This window comes from Drosophila willistoni (assembly GCF_018902025.1).
Source record: "Drosophila willistoni isolate 14030-0811.24 chromosome XR unlocalized genomic scaffold, UCI_dwil_1.1 Seg106, whole genome shotgun sequence".
NCBI lineage: Eukaryota > Metazoa > Arthropoda > Insecta > Diptera > Drosophilidae > Drosophila > Drosophila willistoni.
Window position 1 is genome coordinate 91,323 of NW_025814055.1, and position 27,666 is coordinate 118,988.

The 27,666-nt window shown below is 36.7% G+C and overlaps 1 protein-coding gene across 2 annotated transcripts in view; it reads left to right on the plus strand.

Annotated features, from left to right (window-relative positions):
- Nucleotides 1-27,666, plus strand: part of LOC6648652 (tyrosine-protein phosphatase 69D) — a 227,419-nt gene that overhangs the window by 45,662 nt on the left and 154,091 nt on the right. Inside the window, exons 3-6 of one of the 2 annotated variants that reach the window (XM_047011785.1) lie at nucleotides 282-2,113; nucleotides 12,212-12,454; nucleotides 12,523-12,763; nucleotides 20,732-21,620. In XM_047011785.1, the coding sequence (XP_046867741.1) occupies nucleotides 282-2,113; nucleotides 12,212-12,454; nucleotides 12,523-12,763; nucleotides 20,732-21,620 (3,205 nt within the window). Of the gene's footprint in view, nucleotides 1-281; nucleotides 2,114-12,211; nucleotides 12,455-12,522; nucleotides 12,764-20,731; nucleotides 21,621-27,666 lie in introns of those variants that run through there. The other variant, XM_023178999.2, reaches the window with a different exon arrangement.

Consider the following 27,666-nt stretch of genomic DNA (forward strand, 5'->3'; position numbering starts at 1 on the left):
CGAGTCGACGCACACAAAAATTTGTAGGTCTCTCAATCGACCCAAAAAAGAGCGTTTTATGTGCCTCGCAAAACTGATCTTTTTCCCTGCACGAAAACCAAGGGAGCTAAAGAGCTAAATTCCTGGTATTTCTCCCGACACACTTCCCGAGGTCAAATACCTTAAGTATGCAAAATTGTTAGTGTATTGTATAAGACGATGAATGTCATAAAATTGTTTCTTATTCGCTCATGGTAAAATATTTTTTATAAGCCCATACTCTTTCCGTTTCTCATTTACAGGTACACAATAAGTGCGGATATGATTAAAACCGAAGCGGATTTCAACGAAACCAATAACAGTTTATATGATAACATACTAATAATACATAATATACATTTTGCAGACGCCGGTAACTATAAATGCAAAAATTCACAGCAAAGCATTTTGGTTGAGTTCAATGTACAGCCATTTCTTCGGCCTAAAATTATTCAAAGTACCTCTGATTATATCAAAAGGAAAATTGGACAAAATGTTATTTTGTTCTGCCTAATCGAAATTTATCCGCAAAATGTGTCGTTTCATAATCATCTAAAATGGCTAAAGGACGGTACTCCCCTGGAATTTCTTGATAATTTTTCTGGCATTTCAAAAATAAATGAAACCGTTTTAAACTTTACATTGGAATTTACTGAGGTGTATAAAAAAGAAAATGGTACATATAAATGTAATGTATATGGAGAGACCAAAACAGAGGTTCTTTCTAAAGAAATATCATTGTTTGTTATGGAAGTACCCCAAATACGTATTGATTTTGCAAAAGCGGTCGGCCGAAACAAAATTTTTCTTAATTGGACAGTAAATGATGGAAATGACCCTGTTCAAAAATATTTTATTCAATACTCCCAAGAAGGATCTCCAACTTTCAAATATTACAAAGACATAATAAACGGGAAAAATACATCATATATTTTAGATACGTTTCACCCAAACACTACATATTTCTTAAGAATAACTGGAAAAAATTCAATTGGTGACGGAGTCCCAAACCAGTATCCACTCGGAATTACTACTTTAAATTTTGACCCCATTTTTGTACCAAAAGTGGAAACTACTGGTAGTACAGCGTCTACAATAACTATAGGCTGGAGTCCTCCACCGCAGCGACTAATTGAATTCATACAATATTACGAATTAGTAGTGTCTGAGTCTGGTGATGTGCCAAAGTTAATTGAAGAAGCTATTTACCAACAAAACTCCAGAAACTTACCTTACATGTTTGATAACTTAAAAACGGCTACAGACTATGAGTTTAAGGTACGGGCTTGCAGTGATCTCACAAAAATGTGTGGGCCATGGTCAGAAGTAGTCAACGGAACTACAATGGATGGAGTTTCAACAAAACCAACGAACTTAACTGTTAACTGTAATTATCATAACAATTCACGGCTTAATTCTATTTCTATAAATTGGAATGTTCCCAAAACACCAAATGGAAAAATCATTTCTTATTTAATAACTTTAGAAGGAAAATATAAATATACACTTGAAAACACTGAACATAAAGAAAGATGGGGACCGAAAATTCGAAGAGTTGATGAACCGCATCACAAAACAGTTTATGACGGTTTAAGCCCAAACACAAATTATACAGTAGCAGTTTCCGCAATTACACGTCATAAGAAGAACGGGGAATCTGCAGAAAGTAGTTGTTTTATGCCCATATCTGTGCCAGAAAGTATAGGCAGAACAATGTGGACAAAAGTAAAAAACGGATCAAAGTATGTTTTAAAGTTGTATTTACCAAAAATAAGTGAGCGAAATGGACCTATATGCTGCTACCGATTATACATTATAAAAATTAAAAACGGGATCAAAGAACTACCACCGCCAGAAAAAATAAATGTGGATTTATATAATCAAAATGAGAATGAAAATTTTACACTATATATAGCAGAAATGATTAGTAAGAAATATTTTAAGCGAGAAATATTTTTGGGTGATAGTGCACGATTTATTGAGAGAAGTGATGTCATTTTGGAAAACGATGAAATATGCCGCAAATGTTTCGCTGCACCTGCATTTGTTGCAAAACCAGAGAACCCAGTAAAAACATCGATGGATGTGTTTTCAAGTAATGTATTTAACACAGCAATACCTTTTGTAATTAATTTTACCAAACGTTTTTAAGGGGTGGGGGTGGTAAGTTTTTGAAGCGCAAAAAAAAAAATATTTTCAACAAAAAATGTATACTTATTTAAAATTTTTACATATTGTACATATATGATAAACTTTATACCATTTGTTTTCACAAACGTAAGTAGGTATATAAAAAACAGTGTTAACCAATAAGAATTCAAGGAAATCGAGCCCCATGCTAATTTGATAGCTGTAATTAGCTTTGGAACGCTCGAATATTGCTGACCTGATCCCTGATCCATATATTTGACGTGTTAGCCATCCCTACAGATTCTCAATAATATTGCAGTTCGGTGAATAGGGTGGCCAGTTTAATAGCTCCACGTTTTCGATCACTATATACGATTTAACAATCCGGACCATATGTAAAGGGACTTTTCTATGTTGATAAAATCCATTTTAGATTGGCAAAAAGAGTTTTGGAAGTGTGGAAAGGCCTCTTTCAATATACCATTATAGCACAACGAATTCATGTGGTTAGAACAAAGTTAAGCTCACAGGCATAGGAGGTATATAGAACTCACAGTAGATAGGAAATGGCCGCCCACACCATAATACCTCCAGCGCGACTATTTATATATATATTTATAATTTATATTTGTCAGTTTAGCATAACTATTAATGACTCTGCCAAATTTGATAACGATCGGGCGACTATATCATATAGCTCCCATAGGAACAATCGGTGGTGATCAGTGACTTTGATTAAAATCTTCGTTATTTCCTACGCCGTTCTTTCGCAAACATTAGACCTTTTACACAAAAAAACTTGCAAGGATATACAAACTTTGACGCGGTCAAAGTTAGCCCCGGGACTCTGGTTTTAATTTGATATACAATTCAAATTAAGCAAAAAGTTTAACTGGACCAAAATTTGTGTGCCCGTGCCAACGGGCAGCGCTGCCAGCACCTTACTACGTCATTGCTTGATTCAGCCGAGTACACGCACACACACAGACGCAACGCTACATAAAATGTATGTGTATGCGTGCCAAACGCGGCATGCATGTAGAAGGGGATGGCGAAGAAAAAGGAATTTGAATAATATTTGGAAGGTTTTTGTCTGTGCATTGATGAATTGAGTTACAGAAAAAGAGTTTGGAAAACGTAAAAATATTATGGCCCAAGACTGTAAGGGTTTAGAAACTTCGGACAGAGCACAGTAGACAATTCGGACAACCTAGCGTAACGAACGAACTACAAATTTTCAACTTTTAAAATCCGCCAAAATTTGAATGCCCGTCGATTGCAAAATGTCTAACTAATAAGTCGGTAGCATTAAAACTTTTTTAGACCATTTGATTGATCAGCTGTGAGATGTCAATCATAACATATACAAGTGCATAACTGATTGAAGTTTTCGGAGCTTTTTTTTCACTTTTGTAAAATGTTGTTAAAAATCATAAAATATCTAATTTTTTGTCAGGTTTTTTTCTGTTGAAAAACTTAAGGTAACAAAATGAATAAAAATTAATGTTTTGTGGCCTGTGAATATATGTTGTATTGCAAACGTGCGATTTAAAGTACCAAGCTTTTGAATTTCCTATGAAATTTATGAGTAACTGTCAGTCTCTACAGGCTAGAACAAAATGAAGCCACTATTGGCCGTCATTAATGTTATACTTGTTTGAAAATATGATTGGTCCTCTGTGTAAAATGTCTCACTATGGAGCTTTTTTTTACATATGATGTCGACCTGCAAGCAAACGCTTTTTTAGTATGGCTTAAAAAAAAGCTTCATGCTAATTTTCAGCATTAGTTGAGTATATTTTTATTCTTAATAAGTCAGCTTGTACAAAGTGCTACAATCACGTGGTTGAAAAATTGAAAAGTTTCTGCAAACGACTGTCTGAGATGTGGAACGAAAAAAGGACATTAACGATATCCATAAAAATCGTCAATGCATACAAGTTTCAAATCTTTTGGAGGAAAACTCTTGCAATGAGCTTTTGAAAGTAACGCGTATAAGCCTATAAAAATGTGGCATAGTTTCAATGATAGACGCACGCCCAAACAAATTAGGATAAGCTTGGATATAGAGGGTAACAGTTTCCTATTCAATATTCTTCAGAAGAAGCTTTGCCACTTTATGTTGATGGCGATTACACCGAAAATTCATATAAACTTTTACAAGCTGGCACAAAATCTCGAAAAGCTAATATGTTCCTTTGCAGGAATTGCTAAATCATACAATTGCTAGAATTGTAGAAGCACATGCCGAGTCATTTAATTCAGTTTTAATTCTAAAAATGGCAGATGAGCATTTGTTTTTCATATATATCGTGCCGCTACAAGTACATATGGGAAACTGTGACAAATCCTCGACCGTCATTGACTAGGTATAGTAGACCTCTAAAAATAATTTTTGCTAAAGAGTCTACGGATTTAGTAAGAGCCGAAATAGAGAGTATCGAAACTCAAATACTACAAATTGAGCCCACAAGATTAAGCCAATTTTATGTTACACATAAATTGCAGCTCACGATGATAGCAAAAACATCATCGCAAAACATGCGGCACTTGAAAGGCCACACCATAGATGATGAATAATTTAGATGCCATACACAGCTTGCCCAAGAATCAATCACCTTAACAATTTTGAATTGTCGAGCTTGTATTGTTGGATTTGTTGTTTTGAGTGTATGTTGCACATAGAGGTTATCGGCTTCCGCTTAAAAAGTGGCAAATCCGTGATTTGGATAAGAGCACAGTCGACCAACGAAAGGCAGCCATCCAAGACAGGTTCAGGATAGAAATGGCATTGTTCATAGACATTCCAGTGCAAAGTTCTGGAAACACAAATAGTGGCAACACTGCTTGAAGATTTTTTAAAAAAATAACCTGAAATAACCGGTGTTGGCCATGAACTAATAAAAATACTAAGTATGTGTTGAAATAATTCTCTCTCAACTCAATGCATGCATGATATGAATATATATGTATATATGTAACTTTGTATACTCTCTCACGAGATGCGTTTAAGAGAACAATGACTCGATGAGAGACAAATAGAAGTTAGTAGCGAATAAACTGCACAACCAACCACACGCATTCTGTTTTATTATAACAATAGGTTATGGGCCCAGGCAACGTGCCTATGTGGTTGCTGTGGTAATTTCTAGAAGAAATTAGATTTCGCGCTGTGTTCTAGACGGTTTTTTCACAAAGTATATATAAACGAGTATAATGTCGGCGTTATATCAGATTGATAAACATGAGGACAGTAATTATGACTCGTGGTGCATCCAGATGAAAAGTGTGCTGGTGCATGCGGATTTGTGGAATGTGGCGTCAGGCGTATTGGCCAACTACGGGGGAGAACACCGCAGACGCCGCTGGATCAGAAGGCATTGGCGATGATCACCTTGAGCGTCAAGACTTCACAGTTGGGATATGTGAAGCACTGTGCAAGTGCTCATGAGGCTTGGAAGAAGCTTCAGGAAGCTCATCAACCCAGAGGACCCGTTAGAAAAGTAGCTCTTTTCAAGAAATTGCTAAGTAAACGCATACAGGAGGGTCAAAGCAAATCGAGTTATTTGTCGGATTTCAAGGAATCTTGGACAAACTTGCTGGCGTTGGAATTGAAGTATTGGACGAGCTTATAACAATTATTTTGCTATCCAGTCTTCCAGACGAATTCGACAATTTCGTTGTCGCCATAGACACGCGCGACAGATTGCCGAGTTTCGACATGTTATGCATAAAGCTGAGAGAAGAAGGAGAACGCAAAAGAGGGAGAGCGAAAAACCAATCAAGAGCGCAGAAGCGTTTACAGTGGTGGAAAAGCAATCGATGCAGAGAGACAATTGGAAGAAAAAGCAAAAAGTTTGGAACTGTTTTGCGTGTGGCGGCAAAGGCCATTTTAAAGCAAATTGTGCCAGTGTAAACGGTCGGAAGGTTGCATCGAACCCGAATAAGGCAGTACAGTCATCGTTAGGTTTGCTGAACGCGTTGGACGCGAAATGATTTGAACAATCGAACTGGTGTCTGGACAGTGGCGCCACCAGCCATATGTGTTGCAACAGAGATTTGTTTTCAAAATTTGAGAAACATTCGGAGAAAATAGTTTTGGGTGATAATAACTTTCTTCAGGCTGAAGGGCAAGGTAAAGCTGAATATGGTTTCACGTATACTTACATTTAAGAATGTATTGTATGTACCCAAAATGAAAGGTAATTTCGTGTCGGTGAGCAAAGCAGTTGAACATGGAAGCATCGTTGAATTTGGACAAAAGTATGCACGAGTGATCCAAAAGGGCGAATGCATTGTGAAAGCGGACAAAGTTGGCCGTTTGTATATTTTTGAAACAGCACCGAGCGAATGCTATGCCTTTGAACAGGCTTACGAAGATTTGTGGCATAAAAGGTACGGACATCTCAACTATGGCAGTTTAGCTGAAATTGCACGGAAGGATTTGGCCCTTGGCATGGGAACGTTTGACTCAACGTCGTTGGAACCCTGCAAGATCTGCGTGGTAAGCAAGATCACAGTACAGCCATTTCCAGATGCGACCAAGAACAGAGCTATGGAAATCTTGGAGCTGGTGCATTCAGATGTTTGCGGTCCGTTTGATACAAAAAGCCTTGGAGGCAGCAGATACTTTTTGACATTTATCGATGACAGGTCACGTCGCATATTTGTATATTTCCTGAAGGGAAAGGATGAAGTATTTGAAAAGTTTGTCGAGTTTAAAAACATGGCAGAGCGGCAAACTTGAAAGAAGCTAAAGTGCATTCGGAGCGACAATGGTCGAGAGTACGTCAATAAATCGTTTGAGGAGTACCATACACGCCGCAGCAGAACGGTGTAGCAGAGAGAGTTAACAGAACTCTTGTAGAGATGTCAAGATGCTTGCTCATCCAGTCTGGTCTACATCAATCTCTTTGGGCTGAGGCAGTTTATACAGCTGCTTATCTGCGGAATAGGTCACCAACTCGAGCACTGGTTAACATGATGCAGTGGCACTGGACAAAGGACATCATAAGGGCAAGTTTGATCCAAAGGGCAAAGAATACCGAATGGTTGGTTATTCTCGAAATGCGAAAGGGTATCGGTTGTACGACGCCGAAACCAGGCAAGTTGTTTAGAAGCGAGACGTTTTGTTCGACGAGCGTTTCGGCAATGGCGATTCGAATGCTGATATCGTCAAGTTTGATATTCCATACATGGATGATCAGGATTCAGGATCTGTTGATGCAGCAGATCACTTGAGCAGTACAGATGAGCCTGATGCAGAGGTCAGCGAGAAGGGCAGCAGTAGCGAAAATTTCGACATGGCAGTTGAACAAGAAGTGGCAGAACCTGTGGTTGAACAACGTGTTGGAAAAAAGCAGTTCAACATTTTAAGCGCATTGATTACAAGTGAGGTGATCATACCAGAGACCTATGATGAGGCGCTTAGTAGTCCGTTTGCTTCGCATTGGCGTGAGACTATGCAAAAGGACACTTGGCAGCTTAGTACGCTACGGGAAGGGTATAAACCTGTTGGCTGCAAGTGCGTCTACAGTGTAAAGCGTGATGCATAGGGAGAAGTCGATCGTTTTAAGGCGAGACTAGTAGCAAAAGGATGTTCACATGAGTTTGTCCCATCAATGTGTTCTATGGTTAGTGGTGTAAGTCTAATGAAATGATAGCCGATATCCTAACCAAGAATCTTGCGAAGAAGAAGCATGTAGAGGAAGGGTGTTGAAATAATTCTCTCTCAACTCAATGCATGCATGATCACACACATATGAATATATATATGTAACTTTGTATACTCTCTCACGAGATGCGTTAAAGCGAACAATGACTCGATGAGAGACAAATAGAAGTTAGTCGCGAATAAACTGCGCAACCAACCACACGCATTCTGTTCTATTATAACAATAGTATGATTTTACGATCTCTCGAGGATCTCATTAATTCCTTACTTGTTTGTTCAGAGAAACTTGATGAAAAGCTCTGTAAATCAAATCATGCATATACATATGTTCGACAAAGAAGCCCGAAGAATCATCGGATTCCAAATTAAACAATATTAATCTTAAAATATATTATTATCCTAAATGAATTAAAATTAATTTCACAATAATTAAAAATGCATTACAAAAAAAAAAAACACAAAAATCATTTAACTTTATTCCGTTATTTAGCGGACGTTGATGATACTATGCAGATAGCTGTCCACCCGACCGACCGAGGGATTCAGCCGTATAACGCACGGCACGAATCCCGTGGACAAAAACACAATAGAAAATACAGACAAACAAATAAAACTATAGCTGTCTATGGACTAAATAAAAAAGGATAGATGTTTTATATGCATATAGTAAAAATAGAAGACTGATTACAGAGAATAGAAGGTTGTAATCAGAGCAGAGGACCCTAAAAGGTTCATGCATGGTATAGTTAGAAGAACAACGACTAAGGGTTAAAGGTATAATAGAATGTCTACTCCGTCTACATGGTACCGACAGATTTACCTGAGCTAGTAACTCAGGCGAGTCGATATCACCAATTAGGAGCTTGTGCATAAAAATAACACCAAGCACAATTTTACGGTTAATTACGGAAGGAAGGTTAATCAAAAGAAGTCTACTAGAATTCAAAAGCAAATTGACATTGCGATCCCAGCTTAAGCCACGAAGTGCAAATAGCAAGAACTGCTTTTGAACGGATTCAAGTCTAGTCTGGTGTAACTCATATTGAGGTGACCAAATGCAAGATCCATACTCTAAAATAGGACGAACAAGCGAAGTAAAATGAACTTTAGTTGTATAGGGGTCCTCAAATTCTTTTGACCATCTTTTAATGAAACCTTTGCGATCATGGTGAAAATATGAATGGTTCTTAATATACAAAAGTTAATATCTTTATTACATATTTCCTATTTTTCAAATAATTAATTTTGGTGTTCGTCATTGAAAATATTTGTTCACCTGGTGGATGGTATACCGAAGTCGGAGAGACGACTTTCTTACTTCATTTAGAGTGAAGTACCTTGTACAATTCTGTCCCTCACGGAAGTTCTGATCAATTACTTGATTACAAATATTTATCTCTAGGCTCGCTGCAGATAATTCTGAGACGTCTGTTGCAGCCTACATTAAAAATATATGCCCTGCTAAAGTCTCAGTTTAAAAGTTTTAGTTTTCTAAACCTCGCGAAATATCCTCTTTCAAAATTACCGATCCATATGTGTATTTCTCAGCTGGAGTCGACCATCATTTCTGGCTCTCAACCAGTACCCGTACACCTTCCCAATTCATCTTCTCCTTTGTCTGATTCAAACTCATAATGTCTAGTCTGAACATTCACTATCAATATGTGACAGCTCTCGAAACTGTACTGTGACAGCCAAAATTTTACAAAACTTGAAACTTGGCTTAACACTTCTATGATGGTGAAATCCTTTCTGAAAACTTTATTTCTTATAGACTGAAGAGTGTTAGCCGTTGTAGCGGTGATGCATTTATTGTTGTTCCGATTGATTTGCCTTCAGATATTGAGATTATTTGCGTTAAAATTACTTACTTCAACTTTAACTTATATATTTCTTGTTCTTATATTTCTCTTGTTTCTGATATTTCAACCTACATGCACCATGTTGATGCCATGCAAACCATTTTTTGTCGTCTTAAGGATCGTGATTTCTTTATAGTCTTAGATGATTTTAGCTTTGCCTTATATTTCTTGGCTGGTTGATGTAACCTCTCTAATCTTTCTACCCTGTGTGATAAAAAAAAAATTTTTTTTTTGTGTTTTTGGATAGATATATGATTCAAGAATATTGAATAAACATTTCAAGTTGAAATCTATTAATTACAAAAGTTATCGGCCGTTAAGTGGAGCGCTGGTCAAGCGCGCTGGGCCGCAGCGCAAATTTTCAAACGTGCTTTTCTCAAAACGACGTTTTTGGAGCTCATGAAGGTCCTACAGGGCTCAAAAATTAAGCACTGAAACTTTTACACATGTTCTTTAGGATGTTGTGCATCGCTGGTAGCAGAATTGGCGAATGATATTAAAAATTGTTCATTTTAGAAAACAATTAGTAACGAAAAAAAGTCAAGAAACCAACGGTACTTTTCCAAAGTTGTTGCTTTGATCTTTCATTTGGTAAATTGTTTTTTGAAATTCTTAAAAATAATTGTTTGGCAAAAAAACAACAAAACAAATTTGTAATTTGCATTATTGTGTTAAGCATTGTATATACATATCTAGCAAAACTTGTAGTTTTCTGAGGTTTGCAGAGTTTCATATTATTCCGCTTCTTAAAAATGGCAATCAACCTCATTATTCTATTAAGTCTGATCTGTTAGGTTGTACGTAGTACGTAAAAAAGGTTTTATACACTTCGTTAGTTCGCCTAACCCCTCTCCCCTGTGTAGAACCCTCAATATGATGTTTATCAGCGTAGTACTTAATCGGTACAAAAGCAGTTCCTTCGCATTACGCGGTCTTACCTGGGACGTATTTTAAATATATTTGAATAAAAAAAAACAACAAATTTGTTTTTTGACAATGCAGTTCAGCTTGCCAACTAGAATGGTAGTATTTCGCACATACCAAGTGGAACGGACAGACTTTAAAAATTTTTGAAAATTAAATAAACAAATTTGTTCTTATGTATTTTTTTTTTTCTATTTATAGTTCAAAACTATATTTGCTCCTAACTTTTCAACTTCTCTGAATCTCTAGGTCTCTTGATTTTTGGCACAATGTAAGTATACTAATCTTTCTCCATGTCGAACAGAACACATAAAAGTGGGCAAGGAAAACCCGATAATTTACAAATATTACGGGTTGCATCATATTCCCGATATTTTTCCATTCATTGTAATGTGAGAAACATTTTTTGCTAAAAATATTACCTTGTAAAAGCTTACCCTTAAATGATAACTGACTGTGCCAAAATTAATAAAGTCTATATCATATAGTTCCAATAGAAACAATCGGTCGAAAACAGCGACTTTGATTAAAGAGTTTGTTATTTGCTATGCTAAGATTGTACGTCGTTCTTTCGCAGACATTAGACTTTTTAGATAAAACGTTTGTTCACTTTAATGGCTATTGGTAAAAAAAGTAACAAAAAACTAGCAAGGGTATACAAACTTTGACGCGATCGAAGTTAGCCCCGGCCCTCTGTTTTTTTTTTTTTTTGCTTCCCAAATAATGTTATTTTTATACCATACACCCATAGGGTGAAATGGTATATTAAAGTCGCCAAAATGTATGTAACAGGCAGAAGGAAGCATCTCCGACCCCACAAAGTATATATATTCTTGATCAGGATCAACAACCGAGTCGATCTAGCCATGTCCGTCTGTCCGTCCGTCCGTCCGTCTGTCCGTCTGTCCGTCTGTCCGTCCGTCCGTCTGTCCGTCTGTCCGTATGAACACCTAGATCTCGGAGACTGTAAGAGCTAGAGCCACCAAATTTGGTATGTAGACTCGTGTAGTATGTAGAGTGATGAAGTTTATTTCCCCACGCCCCTTTCCGCCCCCGCAATTCAAAAAAAGCGTTTATCTCAAAAACTATTCCAGCTAGAGACACCATATTTGGTATGTATATTCGCTTAGTAAATGCACACATTTTGCATGTATACAAATTTTGCCACGCCCTTTTCCGCCCCCGTGATTTGAAAAACTTGATTATCTCCCGTATTTTTTTACCTTATGCAATCAAATTTGGCACACTTAAATTTAATAGTAATATCTAGCAAAATACCGAATTTGATCAAAATCGGAGAAAAAACAGTCGAGTTATGCATATAAACGTTTTTCATTAGGCCGGAGTTGGCCGTTGGCTGGTGGGGGCGCTAGGGTGCTCGTATGATTGAGTGAGCGAGATACTAAGATATGCTTGTAAAAAGCATGTGAAAATGCATTTGTTTAATAAATTTGAAATATTTGCTTTACTGGTGTATGGTATACCCAAGTCGGCGAGACGACTTACTTACTTCATTTTTTTGTTATTTTATAAATAGTGAGCTATTGTGATTGAATTTGATGTTGTGATATAAACTTGTAATTATTTTTCCATATTTACACAGATCCTGATTTGCCTATATCGTCACAAAAGGAGCAGTTATTTAAGTCTGGAAATTTAACCGAACATGCATTTAAAATTTTAGAAAATAAAGGAAGAGTACTGCGAAGTCCCACAGCTGCGGTCATGAAATCCATTGCAAATTTAAGTACGCAGAATCAGTACTATAATCGAGATACACAAGTAAATGTTTGGGATGGTGAAATCGACATTACCGCTAACTACACTGGTTTTTTAGAGATAGTTGGTAAGTAAATTTACTGCTTTTTTGCAGTCATTCCTCAAACTAACAACAAAGACACATTTTTTTTACAGTTAGGGACAGAGACTCCGTTTTTATGGCTTATAGTGATTACTTTGACATAATAACGCCAGCTACCGAAGCAGAACAAATTCATGAATTGAGTATGGACTATTATTTTAATATTTGGATCAAAGTTGGTGGAATATTACTCGGAGGTGTTGTCGTTTTTTTAACGTTATGGATTTTTCATCACCATCAAGCAAAAAACACTGTGCCTGGTGAAGACACTGTAACACTACGAGATTCATTAAGGTAATTGTATATTAAGTAATCTTGTTCACGCCACCGCGTGATTAGCAGGAAGCCAAGGGATGGGTTTTTTCTCAAGAAAAAAATGTATATTTATACCTATACAACAAGCACTTTCTTATGACACCTCTAGAGCGTAAAATGTCATACATAAAGAGCTAAAATTATAATATTATGAAGCAAGTAATAGGCTCTAGATAACCTGTACCTATTTTGCAATAATATTTTCATTAGTAAGGCAAGGAGAAGCGAACAAATATTTAAAATTTCGAAAACTAAACGTTTGTCTATTAAATTATTTTATATATATCATAGCATATGCTATCTCGCTCACTCTACATACACACGAGCACTCTATCGCCGCCACTACTCTACTGCCAACTCCGTTCTTTTGGACCGCCTAGTAAAATACGGTTATACGTATATTTTGCATGCTTCTCCGATTTCCGTAAAATTTGGTAAGTTGGTATAGAATTAATAAGTGTGCCGAATTTAATTTCGATGGTCAAAAAATTGCGATAGCCAATCGTTTTTTTTTTTTCTAAATTTTGAAGGCGAAAGTGCAATCTACATACATACCCAATTTGTTGACTTTAACTTTTTTAGTTTTCAAGAAAATCAGTTTTATTTAATTTTTGCGGTTGGAAGTGGGTGTGGCAGGTATGTCCAGGCCGTCGGAGACACCCTTTTTTTTTGGTCTATGAGTGTATATCAAATTTGATTTGATGTGATAGCTATTAAAGTTTTTAAGAAAATCTGTTTCTGGGGGCGTAGGGGGCGTGGTCAAAAATGAAATTATATATTTATATACCACATACTAGGTTGACATACTGGGTGTTCATCTCGGCTCCTGATGCTGATCAAGAATTATATACTTGATGGGGTCGGAAAAGCTTCCTTTTGCCTGTTACATACATTTTGGCGACTTTAATATACCATTTCACCCTATGAATGCAGGGTATAACAAGTGGTGTGACCAGAGACAGATGTTTTTGGTTTTTATATTTCCTCGGTTTGTGCAGCAAAGTTCGTAACTTTAAATGGATGAGTTCGTTTCTTACGCGAAAGAGTTTACTCGTTTTTTTTTTACTTTCTGCTGTTGTTGTTTGACTTAAGCATGTCTCTACTAGAGGGGTAGGCACAAAAAGAGCCAGCGCAAATTGTATATGTATGTATGTGTGTAGAGATGCAAACAATTTCGAAATGGTCGACTTTTGGCATAGTCGAACCTTTCGCCAAATCTTTCGACTAGTCGACTCCAATTAGTCGTAGGAAAATGGTTTCGACTAAAATGCAATTTCACTCGTGTTTTTTTTGCGCTTATCAAATTTTATTTTTTTTCTCGCGATTAAATACTTTTATATAACTTTTAAATTCATTATCGGTTTAATAATAATTTCAGCATCCGTTCATTTATTTGCATTTCGCGAATTCTTGTAGTCGCTTTTGTGTTTTTGTTTAAATATAAATAAATCAAAACTTACAACAATATTTGCATTAGCGGTGTTGTTGTTTTGCTTATCTCTTTTGCTTTTTTCTTTACCGTTGTAACTAACTCTCGCGCTCTTGCGTACAAATTGTTGTTGCATTTGTTCAATTTGACGCGCTCTCCCGCTCTTGTTTGATTTACGCTCTCGTCTTTTGCCTACCCGCGACTCTGTGATACGTGTTTTTGTTTTTGTGTATTCTTACTTATTAATCTCTTTGTGAAGGCTTACTCTGCACATTAACCCTTGAACTGGTCAATAAATTCTTATACACAGATTTTTTACCTCTAAAATTTTTATTTTTAAATAAATAAATTTAACTTTTTGATAAAATGGTTGTCTGCTCAAAAAATAATTGCATAGTTGCCACTAATGCGGTTGACTCCCACGATTATATTCTTTGTTGGTTGTGTGACAATGCGGTTCACGTTAAGTGTGCAGGTTACACAGGCAGAATCAAGGAGTCTATTGCTAAAGGTGGAAAACGGAGTTTACTGCGGTGGAGACTCAGTTTCGAAGCTTGTCGCTTATGAATGAGTCTCCAAAACGTAAAAGAACCAGTCCTTGGGTTGTTTCTTTATTTGTAGATCCGCCTGCACCCCAATGTACAACAATTGATGTCGTAGAAGTATAGAGGGCCCCGTGAAGTTGACTGTTGCAGTGGGTGACTTGTCCAACGTTGCTGCTGCGGCTGACGCTTCGGGACCGCGGCCTCTTGTTGGCATACCACCAAAGAAACATATATTTGTTTCTAGGTTAGACCCTGTTGTCACATCTGATGATGTAATAGCCTATATTCGGAAGAAGTTAACGTCTTAGTGTGTTTCTGTCAATATCTTCGACAGTATATGTCGAGAAGATTTTTGGCCGAAACATATAATTATATGTTTCTTATATGTTTATATGTTATTATAACTATTATAATAGTTAAGAAATATACTGTAAAAAAGAAAAATCGGCAACCGATTCGCTTGCCAACAATTAACACTATTCCTGCCACATCAGCACCTGCTGGTGTGTCAAAAAACTAGCTTCGTCCCTTAACCTGAGTTACCAGAACGTTAGAGGACTGAAATCTAAACTTCCTAATCTCTATGTAGATAGTCTTTCTTTTGAGCATAACATCCTAGCTTTTACAGAGACGTGGCTAAAACCTGACATTGCTGATGCATCGGTTTTTTCCACAAACTTTTCTATATTTAGACGTGACCGGATTTCTCGCATAGGCGGTGGCGTTCTGATAGCTGTTGATGCTGCTTTATCATCTGAAATTATTCAATTTTCTAGTACCCAGGAGATTGAGTTTGCCAGTGATAAAGTAAATTTTGAATCTTTTAATGCTTTTATTACTTGTTCCTATATTCCACCATTGTCAGACATGGTGGTATATTTAAATCATTTAGAGTCACTTTGTCTCCTCTTTAGTTTCCAGTCAAGACATGCTCATAGTTGTAGGTGATTTTAATTTACCCGCTTTAGCATGGTCACCAACAGATGAATGTACCATGCTGCTGCCCTCTTTGTCACATGACTTTATTGATGGCCTTCTAGGCTTATCTTTATCCCAAGTCAATCCTGTCTTAAATTCTAATGAAAAATCGTTAGATCTTATTTTTGTATTGGCTTCTTCTTATTGTGAGGTTTCTAGGATCGAACCATTTGTTCTTCCCGAAGACAAATTTCATCCTACATCAAATTTGGAAATTGATCTGCCTTGCTTTCACCATTACTTCGTTCAAATGAGTTACCTCTAACTAGGTACTTTCGTAAGACTGACTTTGCCAGCCTCAATGAAAATATTACTACTACCGATTGGTCTTATCTGTACAATTGTAGAGATATGAACTGTTCGTTTTTTTTATGATACTCTGAATTCACTCTTTGATATTTGTGTGCCTCTTGGTAGGCTGGAGCGGCTTAACAAACCTCCCTGGTTCTCTCGTGAGTTATCCAATTTGAAAAATGTGAAGACACACTATTATAAGAAGTTTCAAAAAACACGTCGTTCATCAGATTATGCTCTGTACACAGTCGCTCGTTCAAAAGCTCGTGCTTAATACACAATGCTATAAGAATTATCTTCAGCGGTGTAAGCTTCAGTTTTCTTCTGACCCTAAACAATTTTATAATTTTGTTAATTCTAAACGTAAGACCTCTGTGCACCCATCTTTTTTGAGCATTTCAAAATAAAAAAGCGAGCACTGATCAGTCAATTGCCGATATGTTTGCGAGTTTTTGCAAAACAACTTATTCCTCAACGGAATATCGAGCAAGTCCGTATCCTTATCATTCAAAAAAAAAAACTAATTGCATTTTCAATCCAGTGATACTTACCAGAAGATACTTTTTAAGTCTTCCTTTTCCGTTTCCATTCCTGTGACTTCTGGTGTACCTCAAGGTAGTCATCTTGGCCCTCTGCTTTTCACATTATTCATTAACGATCTTCCATCAGTCATTGTTCATTCGCGTGTGCTTATGTATGCTGACCATGTCAAGCTTTGCCTTACTTATAAAGATACAGATTCATTTAGTCGGCTACAAGCTGATCTTAAAAACTTTCAATCCTGGTGCCAGTTTAATCTATTAAATCTTAACACTATCAAATGTAAGTTAATGGCTTTTCATCGTAACTCTCCTCAACTGGTCACTTATTTTCTAAAGAATAGTCATTTAGAACGTCTAAATAATATGAATGATTAGGGCATACTTATAGAACATAAGTTAAATTTTAACACCCATAGTCACTGTTTTCGAAAGATCTTGATCAAATTTGGCAGATTTGTTTATGGGTGTAATAAACTCACCAATATTAAGTTATGACAATAGCTCAGAAAATAATGAAGTTATTGAGAAAAGTCACTGTTCGTGACTTTGGCGACTTCGGCTGAATCCGAAATATACAATTCCTGCAGTATATACAAGCCTACATGCAACTCTGTAGCTCTAACAGTCTAAGAGGAGTTTGCGTTGATCCAGACGGACGGACGGACACGGCTTTATGATCGCGACTCGTCATGCTGATCAAGAATATATATACTTTATATGGTCGGAAATGCTTCCTTCTATGCGTTGTACACTTCTGACCAAAATAAATATACCATTTTTGCAAGGGTATAAAAATTCAATTTGATTAAATGGTTATATTATAAACCGTATATTAGATAGGTCTGGTGTTTCTTCTGCTACCATTGAGCATAGTAAATTCTCACATTAGGATCCAGATTCGAATGGAAAATTTTCAATATTAGAAAAATGCGAGAAAGAAAACATAACAAAAATTGGGTCAAGATTCGATTTTTTTTACATTTTGTCCCAAAGCTTGGGAACGGACGGACTTAGAGGCTAGATGTCTTCCCAACATTTGTAGCTCTTTTAATTCTAGAAACGTTACTGAAGAAAGTTTGTAAAAAAATTAATATTTTAGAAGTTATAGAAGCAAATGAAAAAAACACCCTTTTCGAAAAAACGGCAACTTTGATGAAAAACTTCCCGAAAAAATTTTGTATGAAACCATCGTGATAACTTAAAAAACTAATGATGCAGTTCGATTCGCAGGACCCGAAATAGGGTAAAACCATCGAATTTTGCCATGTCTTTTTTTTCGACTATCACAGTGTAATTATCAAGGGGTTCAAAAATGGTAATCAAACTGATGCCATATACACTGTGAATAGGGATTCCTGGAGAAAAGGAAAATAACCCAATCTTCATTCATTGAATTCAAATTATGAACTGATTTTATTTAAATAATTGTGTATATAAATTAATTCTTAGACTCTATGCTCGAGGCTCGAGGCGACAATTGTTCTTAAAAACTGCTTATTATTTAAAAATTGTTTATATTTCATGCTTAGCGTTGGCGACTTGATGTTGCGCCGTTTTGGTCTTAAGCTTCTCCACAGAGATGCTGCGGATGCATGTTTGTTTGGTTTTAAGCAATACTTGCCATATGAATTTTGATGACTTATTTTGTTTATATTTCGTTTTGTATATTTCTTTGGTCAATCTGATTTGGTGACCACGATGTTTAATCTTAAACACACTGACTTCAGCAAAGCCTTTGATTCTGTTAATCATACCCTATTACTTTCTAAACTGAACGACATTGGGTTTCCACCCCTTTTCCTTTCTAGAAAACAGAAGGTACTTTTTAAGTCTTCTTTTTCCAATTCCATTCCTGTGACATCTGGAGTACCTCAAGGTAGTCATCTTGGCCCTCTGCTTTTCACATTATTCATTAACGATCTTCCATCAGTCATTGTTCATTCGCGTGTGCTTATGTATGCTGACCATGTCAAGCTTTGCCTTACTTATACAGATACAGATTCATTTAGTCGGCTACAAGCTGATCTTAAAAACTTTCAATCCTGGTGCCAGTTTAATCTATTAAATCTTAACACTATCAAATGTAAGTTAATGGCTTTTCATCGTAACTCCTCAACTGGTCACTTATTTTCTAAAGAATAGTCATTTAGAACGTCTAAATAATATGAATGATTAGGGCATACTTATAGAACATAAGTTAAATTTTAACACCCATATTTCCACCACGGTCGCAAAGGCCATGAGTGTTCTGGGTTTCATTAAAAGATGGTCAAAAGAATTTGATGACCCCTATACAACTAATTTCTTTTTACTTCGCTTGTCCGTCCTATTTTAGAGTATGGATCTTGCATTTGGTCACCTCAGTATGAGTCGCACCAGACTAGACTTGAATCCGTTCAAAAGCAGTTCTTGCTATTTGCACTTCGTGGTTTAAGGTGGGATCGCAATGTCAATTTACCTTCGTATTCTAGTAGACTTCTCTTGATTAACCTTCCGTCCCTAACTAACCGTAGAATTATGCTTGGTGTTATTTTTATGCACAAGCTCCTAATTGGTGATATCGACTCGCCTGAGTTACTAGCTCAGGTAAATCTGTCGGTACCATGTAGACGGAGTAGCTATCCTAACTATGCCATGCATGAACCCCTGCTGCACCCCTCGTTCGGTCGGGTGGGAGGTGGGCAGCTATCTCCTTGGGCTAGCGCGTAACAGGCTTTGTCCTGGTGTCGTAGGGGCCACTTGAACGTACTGCGCATAGTATCGTCAACGTCCGCTAAATAAAAGTCGAATGCAATAAGTAAAATATAAGTTCTACAAATTTATTTTTTACTTTTTATTCTATTATTTTATTTCATTGGAATTTTAATCAACAAAGACAATTTTATTTTAATTTGCAAAATACAATGATTATTGTGAGAACTATTCTTTGTTATTAAAACTTTAACTTACCAGTTACTTTTGCAAAACGGAATTTAGAAATAAATGCTTCGACAGGTTTTTTGTCGTTAACCTGATCGGAGCTAGAGTAGCAGTAAATCCTGCTTTGAAAACAATCGTTCGGCAGAAACTAACGTCCCGATCAGGTGTCAGTATTTCAAAGATAACGAATACAGTTTCAGATAAACTGTCTTGATATCCTCCCAAGATATTAAAATATTTTTTTTTAATTCAACTTGTTGCTTCTCTTATTACACCCTTGCAAAAAGGGTATATTAATTTTGGTCAGAAGTAATGCGGTGCATTAAGTAAGGAAGCATCTCCGACTATATAAAGTATATATATTCTTGATCAGCGCGAGACGATCAAAGTATATATATTCTTGATCAGCGCGAGACGAGTTCAAAAAGCCATGTCCGTCTGTCAGTCTGGATCGACGCGAACTTCTCCTAGAACGTAGGTCCTACAGACATTAGACTTTTTGGATAAAACGTTTTTCCTTTTCGACGGCTATAGGAAAGGAAAGAGAAACCAAAAACTTGCAAGTGTATACAAACTTTGACGCGGTCGAAGTTAACCCTGGCCCTCTGGTTCTTCTATTAATTGATCAATTTCACACAAAATTTTAAAAGTTTAATTTCTATATTTCTAATGTCTCTAATTAAAAAGAAAAACATTTTTTCCCCAAACGACCCAAGTTAACAGACTTTTCAGTTAATTCGCCAAAACCAACAATATTTATAATGCTTAAACTCTAAAGTTAATTATAATTCCGCCAAAATAAATTCAATTTGAATTTATAGATTAATTTAAAAATTTAATAATATTTGGTAGCACCTCCTTTGGCCTTGATAACACATTTGACCCAACTAGGCATGAAAAGACTTATTCTTATTTTGGCACTCAAAATGGCCTCGACATTTTCGATAGGGTTTTGGCCAGGACTGTTTCCTGGCCAATCGAAGGACTCGATACCTAATTCTGACATCAATATTTATATCTGTCGTTTATAAATCGTTTAAACTTTTTTAAAAACTTATTGAAATGACTAAGTCAATTTATCGCTGGGTGTATATATATACATATGCGCAAATGCTGCTGACAGCGCTGCCAGCAGCCTAATGCTTCAGTGTAAGGTATGTAAACTTCGGCATAGTCGAAGTTAGCTTCTTTTGATACTTATAAAATATTTTTTTTAAAGTTTTTTTTCTTTTATTATCAGGGTTCTTTTTGGACGACGAAGTAATAATCACAGTCACTTTATTAGCTCTGGAAATCACAAAGGATTTGATGTCGGCCCAATTCATAAATTTGACCTAATAAGTGCTTATAAAAACCGTCACAAGGATACAGACTACGGTTTTTTACGGGAGTACGAAATGCTTCCTAATAGGTTCAGTGATCGAACTACTAAAAATAGTGATATTAAAGAAAACTCATCTAAGAACAGATATCCTGATATAAAAGCTTATGACCAAACTCGAGTAAGGTTGTCTCCTATTAACGGAGTTCAATCTTCTGATTATATAAATGCAAATTTTGTAATTGGCTACAAGGAGAGAAAAAAATTTATTTGTGCACAGGGGCCAATGGAAAGTACAATCGATGATTTTTGGCGAATGATTTGGGAGCAACATTTAGAAATCATTGTTATGCTAACCAACCTAGAAGAATATAATAAGGCAAAATGTGCGAAATATTGGCCGGAAAAAGTTTTTGATAGCAAGCAATTCGGAGATATTATAATTAAATTTACCCAAGAGCGAAAGACTGGTGATTATGTTGTGCGGTCATTAAATGTATCAAAAGCAAATCTTATTGGGGAGGAGGAGGACCGTAGACAAATAACTCAGTATCACTATCTAACCTGGAAAGACTTTATGGCACCTGAGTATCCACACGGCATTATAAAATTTATTCGCCAAATAAACTCTGTCTACTCGCTTCAAAGAGGACCTATTTTGGTACATTGCAGTGCTGGTGTGGGCAGAACTGGCACACTCGTTGCGCTAGATTCACTCATTCAACAACTGGAAGAGGAAGATGCTGTTTCAATTTATAATACCGTTTGTGATCTGCGACACCAGCGTAATTTTTTGGTCCAATCATTGGTAAGTATTCATTTTTAATGTAGTTCGTGTACATGTACCCATTTAGTTAAGTTGTTAAGTAAGATGAATGGAGAATGTTCGTCGAAAAGATATTTGCATTGAACATTAAATCCGACGCAATCTGTTAGTATAAAAGACGTCGCATAGTTTCTGTCAAGTTACTAGCAATGTTTCTCAATACTTCAAAAAGTTTTGGCATTAACAAACACTGGTCCTAGTGCAAAAAGCTGCTTAAATTAACGATCAAATACAGAATGATGAGTTTAATGTTAACTATTTCATTAAAGTTTTTAATAAAAAAAAAAACACATGTTGCATATGGGCTCAAAAAAGCGCTCAATAAGACCAGTTGATCCAGCAAAAAAAAGTTCCCTAAATCTTGATGTTTTTCATTTTATATTAACGCTCCGTTGCCCACCTTGATCTGGCCATACCTTTTTCGACTTTGGACTAGATTTTAACATTTAGATAAAACTTACAACTAGAACTATATATTATGCTAGGATATTTATGTAAGAATTATTGCGTGTATACAATAATTGTTGTTTATTAATAGTTAAATATATAGCAAAATAGTCAGTTAAAGTTAGGATAACAAGAACTTTAACTTAACAACTTTACGTGACAACTTTTAGCAACTTTACGACTTTAACAACTTGAAATACAACTTAAGCAACTTTTGTGTACCTTCGGCCTATACGTCTGGTCTCTATCGTTCCTTCTCTCGTTCTCGTCTTCTTACTACTGATGATGCCACATTGTCGCACCGCATCCAGGGCTGCCATCTCCTAGCACATATGTATGTACCCATATGACACTACTTTTATATGAGGATATTTTAAATACAAACATCTATTATCAAAATTATTGTGGAGACGTTCAAGTCTCACCGCCACTTGTTTAACATTTGCTCTGTGGTGTAGTTCGCTTGTGGAAAAGTGCCAGGGCAGATTAGGAATCATTTTGAGCAATTCGTTTTGAGTTATTTGTAGTTTTTTAATATGATAGTAAGCTATATCAGCCCAAACCGGTGCGTAAAATAGTACAGTTTGAAATATTGATCTGAATAGATACATTTTGTTCACTAATCTCAGTTTAGAGTTTCCGTTTATTAAAGGGTAAAAAGAGTGAGTTAGGAGATTTATTTTGTGCCTGACTTGACGGGTGTGTTCATTAAAGGTTAATTTCTTGTCTAACATAACTCCAAGGTACCTAACATTTTTCTCTATTAACTTGTATTTTCCATTTATGAAAAAAGGAGACAAGTGTAGCAAATGCTTGGCTAAGGTTGTTTGTAATTTCGGAACCCAGGCTACTAGAAGATAATATAGCAGTGTCATCCGCAAAGATTGAAGCAGTGCAGCCGGTTGGAATCGGAATGTCTGAAGTGAATATGAATAAGATCGGTGAAAGGCAAGAGCCTTGTGGACATCCAGCACCTACATATATCATTTTTCTGAGACATAGCCTTGTCTATATGCACTTTAAAAGAACGATCTTTTAAAAAACTTTGAAATAGCTTTATTAACTCTGGAGGAGTTGACAACGTATTTAACTTGAACAACCTTATGGGTGTATGGTATAAAAAGTCCAGTCATACCAAAAATTTTTGCGATTCAAAATGGAACATGGTGACAGCGCTGCTTAGTACGCTAATTCATTCGTAAATATTACTGACAAATTAGCTGAGATCGAAAACGGCGAGTTAAAAGTATTTATGTTTCGCGATGGAGACACGCCCCGAATTGACGTCATTTGAAACGGTTAAAATTAAATTTCTAAAAGAAGATAAGTTTATTGAACCATCTGGTATTGGAACAGTAATCCTGACTTATCGAAACAGGAAAATAAAAATGAACTTTATTTCAATAAGAAAAATGGCAAAATATGACCACAAAACCAAATTTGATAACAATAATGACGTTGTTAAAACAGTAACAGAGACTACAAGCCGTATAAGGGAGTAATAAAAATAAAGCCACACCGGATCATAATGAGGTGTATCTCTCTGAAGATTTATCGTTGGCAGGAAAATGGCGCAATAAACTTGTACATGGAATTAATATTCAAAATATAAACATCAAAACAAATTGTGAACCATGCATAAAGCGGAAAGAATAACAAGAAACCTTTTGGAACTGGTGCTCACTGTTGTGTGGACCAATGAATATCAGTTGGAATACAGGAAATTAATATATTGTCACTTTTATCGATGACTATTCAGAGAAAAACTTTGTTTACGTTATGCGCACAAAATCTGAATTGTTTGATCAGAGGCCGGGGCTAACATCGACCACGTCAGAGTTTGTATACCCTTGCAAGTTTTTTGTTACTCTTTCCTCACCCGTAGCCGTCGAAATGGAAAAACGTTTTAACGCAAGAACGGCCTACCTACCATCTTAGCTTAGCAAATAAGGAAGTTAATGATCAAAGTCACTGTTTACCACAGATCATTCCTATGGGAGCTATATGATATAGACCCGATCTTGATCAAATTTGGCACAGTCATTAACAGTCATCATTAACATTAACAATATATAAAACTGACAAATGTTTAATTTGAAAGCGATCGCGTCAAAAGTAACGAAGTTATTGACAAAAGTCACTGTTTTCAACCGATCGTTCCAATGGGAGCTTTATGATATAGTCACGCGATCTTGATCAAATTCGGCATAGTCGTTAATATTGTGTAATAAACTCACTAATATTAAATTTCACGAAAATAGCTCAGAAAATAACGAAGTTATTGAGTCACTGTTCTTGATTTTGCCGTTTGTATGGGAGCATGCTGATCAAGAATATATAATGGTATAAAAAGCTGCCCAATTCACTCATTGTCAATATAATGAGGTGATGGAAAATAGGAAGAGGATGGATCAAGAAGGGGAAGATCCTCCTCGTCGCGGACCTAGACTCAGATCATGCGCACAGGGCAACCAGGCAGGCCCAAGAAACAGTACAACTTACTCAGTTATCTGTGAAATCACCCATCTAAAGTTTTGAAGTTAAACAAAATGCTTTATGGTCTAAAACAGTCAGAAAGGTGCAACAGCGAAACCACAAAATTAAAAAGAATATTGCAAACAATTTTGAAATACACGGTGGAATAGAAATTAAAAGAGTTGGTGAACGAGGTCTTGTAACAATGTTTCTACCGAAGTATATTGAAAACATTTTGCTTAAATACGGTATGCAAAATTGTCGACCTGTCGCAACCCCACTAGACTACGGAATTCAAGTGTCTTGCAAAGACACTTCGCACGTCACTTGCAAATTATTATCAAATTATTATCAGCGAAACGAATACATATTGCGCTATTTTTCTGGAGCAGAAGCATTAAGTTTCACGTATCGCAAGTGTGGAGAGTGAGTAAAAGGATTGACCGATGCCGACTGTGCAAATGATAACACAGATCGCAAATCGTATTCAGGATACGCATTCTTTTTGGCCTTTTCTTGGCCATCTTAGAAGGAAAGCGTATTCGCTCGCTCACAGCAGTGCAGACGCAGAGCATATTCTAATATTGGCTGCAACCAAATAATAACCTTCGCGGACTAATCATCGAAATCGGTTGGATCAATCAATATATAATATCTCTTAGAAATCAATTCATCGCAAGTGCACCAAGCAGATAAACGTAAAATAAAACTTCATACGAGAGTAAATTGAAAGTAAAAAAATAAGTTTAAAGTATATTTCTACTCATAATAATATTGCGCAGATGTGTTTTTTTTTTTTATGTATTTATTTATTTGTTTATTTATTTACGTCAACTAACCAGCAGTCGACGAAAAAGATTAAGCTAAAATACAGATAACATTAATTGAAACATCGACCCGTTGGAGTTTTATTTACACAAGGTGTCAGCTATGCCCCGACTCACAGCCAATGTGGAAGAGATGCAAGCAAAGCGATGTCCAAAATATTTTCAGCGGTTTCGTTGTAGATTATTAAAAATTATAGAGCGAAGTAAAGTGACTGAAGGATAAGGAGAGATAAGGTGACACAGGTTGTTAAAAGATTGGCAAAGAACACGAAAAGGTTCGTGTAGAGAGTAGTTAGTGAGACATCTACTAAGGTAAATAGGAAAAAAACTTCTGGTCCGACGTAAGGAACACAAACACAGCCATCTTCTAACCGCCATTTTGAGTCTTCCAACCGCCACCTTTAGTATAGAAGCCATACCAGCTGCTGGAACTAAGCTACAGCCGCCATTTTGAGTCTTTAAGCCGCTATCTTTGATGTAGCAGCTAGAATAGTTCTACAGCCGACATTTTGAATCTTCCAGCCGCCATTTTGGGTCTTCCACCCGCCATTTTGAGTCTTTAAGCCGCTATATTTAATGTTGCAGCTAGAACAATTCTACAGCCGCCATTTTAAATCTTCTAGCAGCCATTTTGAGTCTTCCAACCGCCATTTTAAGGCTTTTAGCCGCAATCTTTAATATAAAAGCCATACAAGCTGCTGTAACCATTCTACAGCCGCTATTTTGAGTCGTTAAGCCTCCATTTAGAGCCTTTAAGCCGCTATCTTTGATGTAGCAGCTAGAACAATTCTACAGCTGCCATTTTCAATCTTCTAACCGCCATTTTTTAGCCGACATCTTTAATATAGAAGCCATGCGAGAAGCTGAAACCATTCTACAGCCGCCGTTTTGAGTCTTTAAGCCTCCATTTTTAGTCTTTAAGCCGCTATCTTTGATGTAGCAGCTAGAACAATTCTACAGTCGCCATTTTGAATCTTCTAACCGCCATTTTGAGTCTTCCACCCGCCATTTTGAGTTTTTAGCCGACATCTTTAATATAGAAGCCATTCGAGAAGTTGAAACCATTCTACAGCCGCCGTTTTCAGTTTTTAAGCCTCCATTTTGAGTCTTTAGGCCGCTATCTTTGTTGTAGCAGCTAGAACAATTCTACAGCCGCCATTTTGAATCTTCTAACCGCCATTTTGAGTCTTCCACCCGCCATTTTGAGTCTTTAGCCGACATCTTTAATATAGAAGCCATACAAGAAGCTGAAACTATTTTACAGCCGCCGTTTTGAGTCTTTAAGCCTCCATTTTGAGTCTTTAAGCCGCTATCTTTCATGTAGCAGCTAGAACAATTCTACAGCCGCCATTTTGAATCTTCTAACCGCCATTTTGAGTCTTTTAGCCGACATCTTTAATATAGAAGCCATACGAGAAGCTATAGAGTATCTAGTCAATTAGTAGATATTACTGAATCATTGATTAGTTTATGAAAGAGAGAAAAAGAATGCCAAATACGAGTCTACGTTTGTAAAGTGAAGAAGATTAATAAGAAGTTGGTCAGAATAAAAATGTAGGCGAAAACTCGGGTCTCAATTAAGACCTCGACTCCAATTCAACTGCCGCCGTTGCAACAACTGCAACGTCTGCCGAAGTATTGACCTGCCTCAAGCCGTCAACGACAAGTCGCCCAGAGACAGCCACAATAGTAAACCCAACGACTTCTGTCCAAACTGGAATGGACAGATATATTAAAATAACTAAGCGGAAGCTAAGCCCGCAAAAGAAAAAAAGTGGCAATACGCCGAAAATAACCAAACCAAATGAACGAGTAGCACCCCTTAGCGGGAATCGTTTTAAAATTCTTGCCGATCAGCAAGACGATCAAGCCGGCGCTGTAGATAAAGTTAAGTCGGCTAGACCACCCCCTTTATACATCCGTGGAGCCAACTGCAGCGCCCTGATTTCGAAGCTAGTAGAAACAGTAGGGGCAAATAACTTTGTTGTAACCCCTCTCAATAGGGGTAACATTAAAGAAATTAAATGTCTGAGGACAATTTCCGCATCATCGAAAAGTACCTCCGTAATGCTAACATCAACTTCTATACCTACCAACTAAAAAGCAGTAAAGGGCTCCAGGTTGTGTTAAAGGGGATTAAGCCATCGGTCCCTACTCAAGAAATAGCAGACGCGTTGGACGAAAAAGGGTTTGCGGTCAAGTCCGTTGTCAACATCATCAACAGGAACAAAGTCGCACAGCCGCTCTTTAAAATCGAGCTCCAACCAGATGCAAAGCGG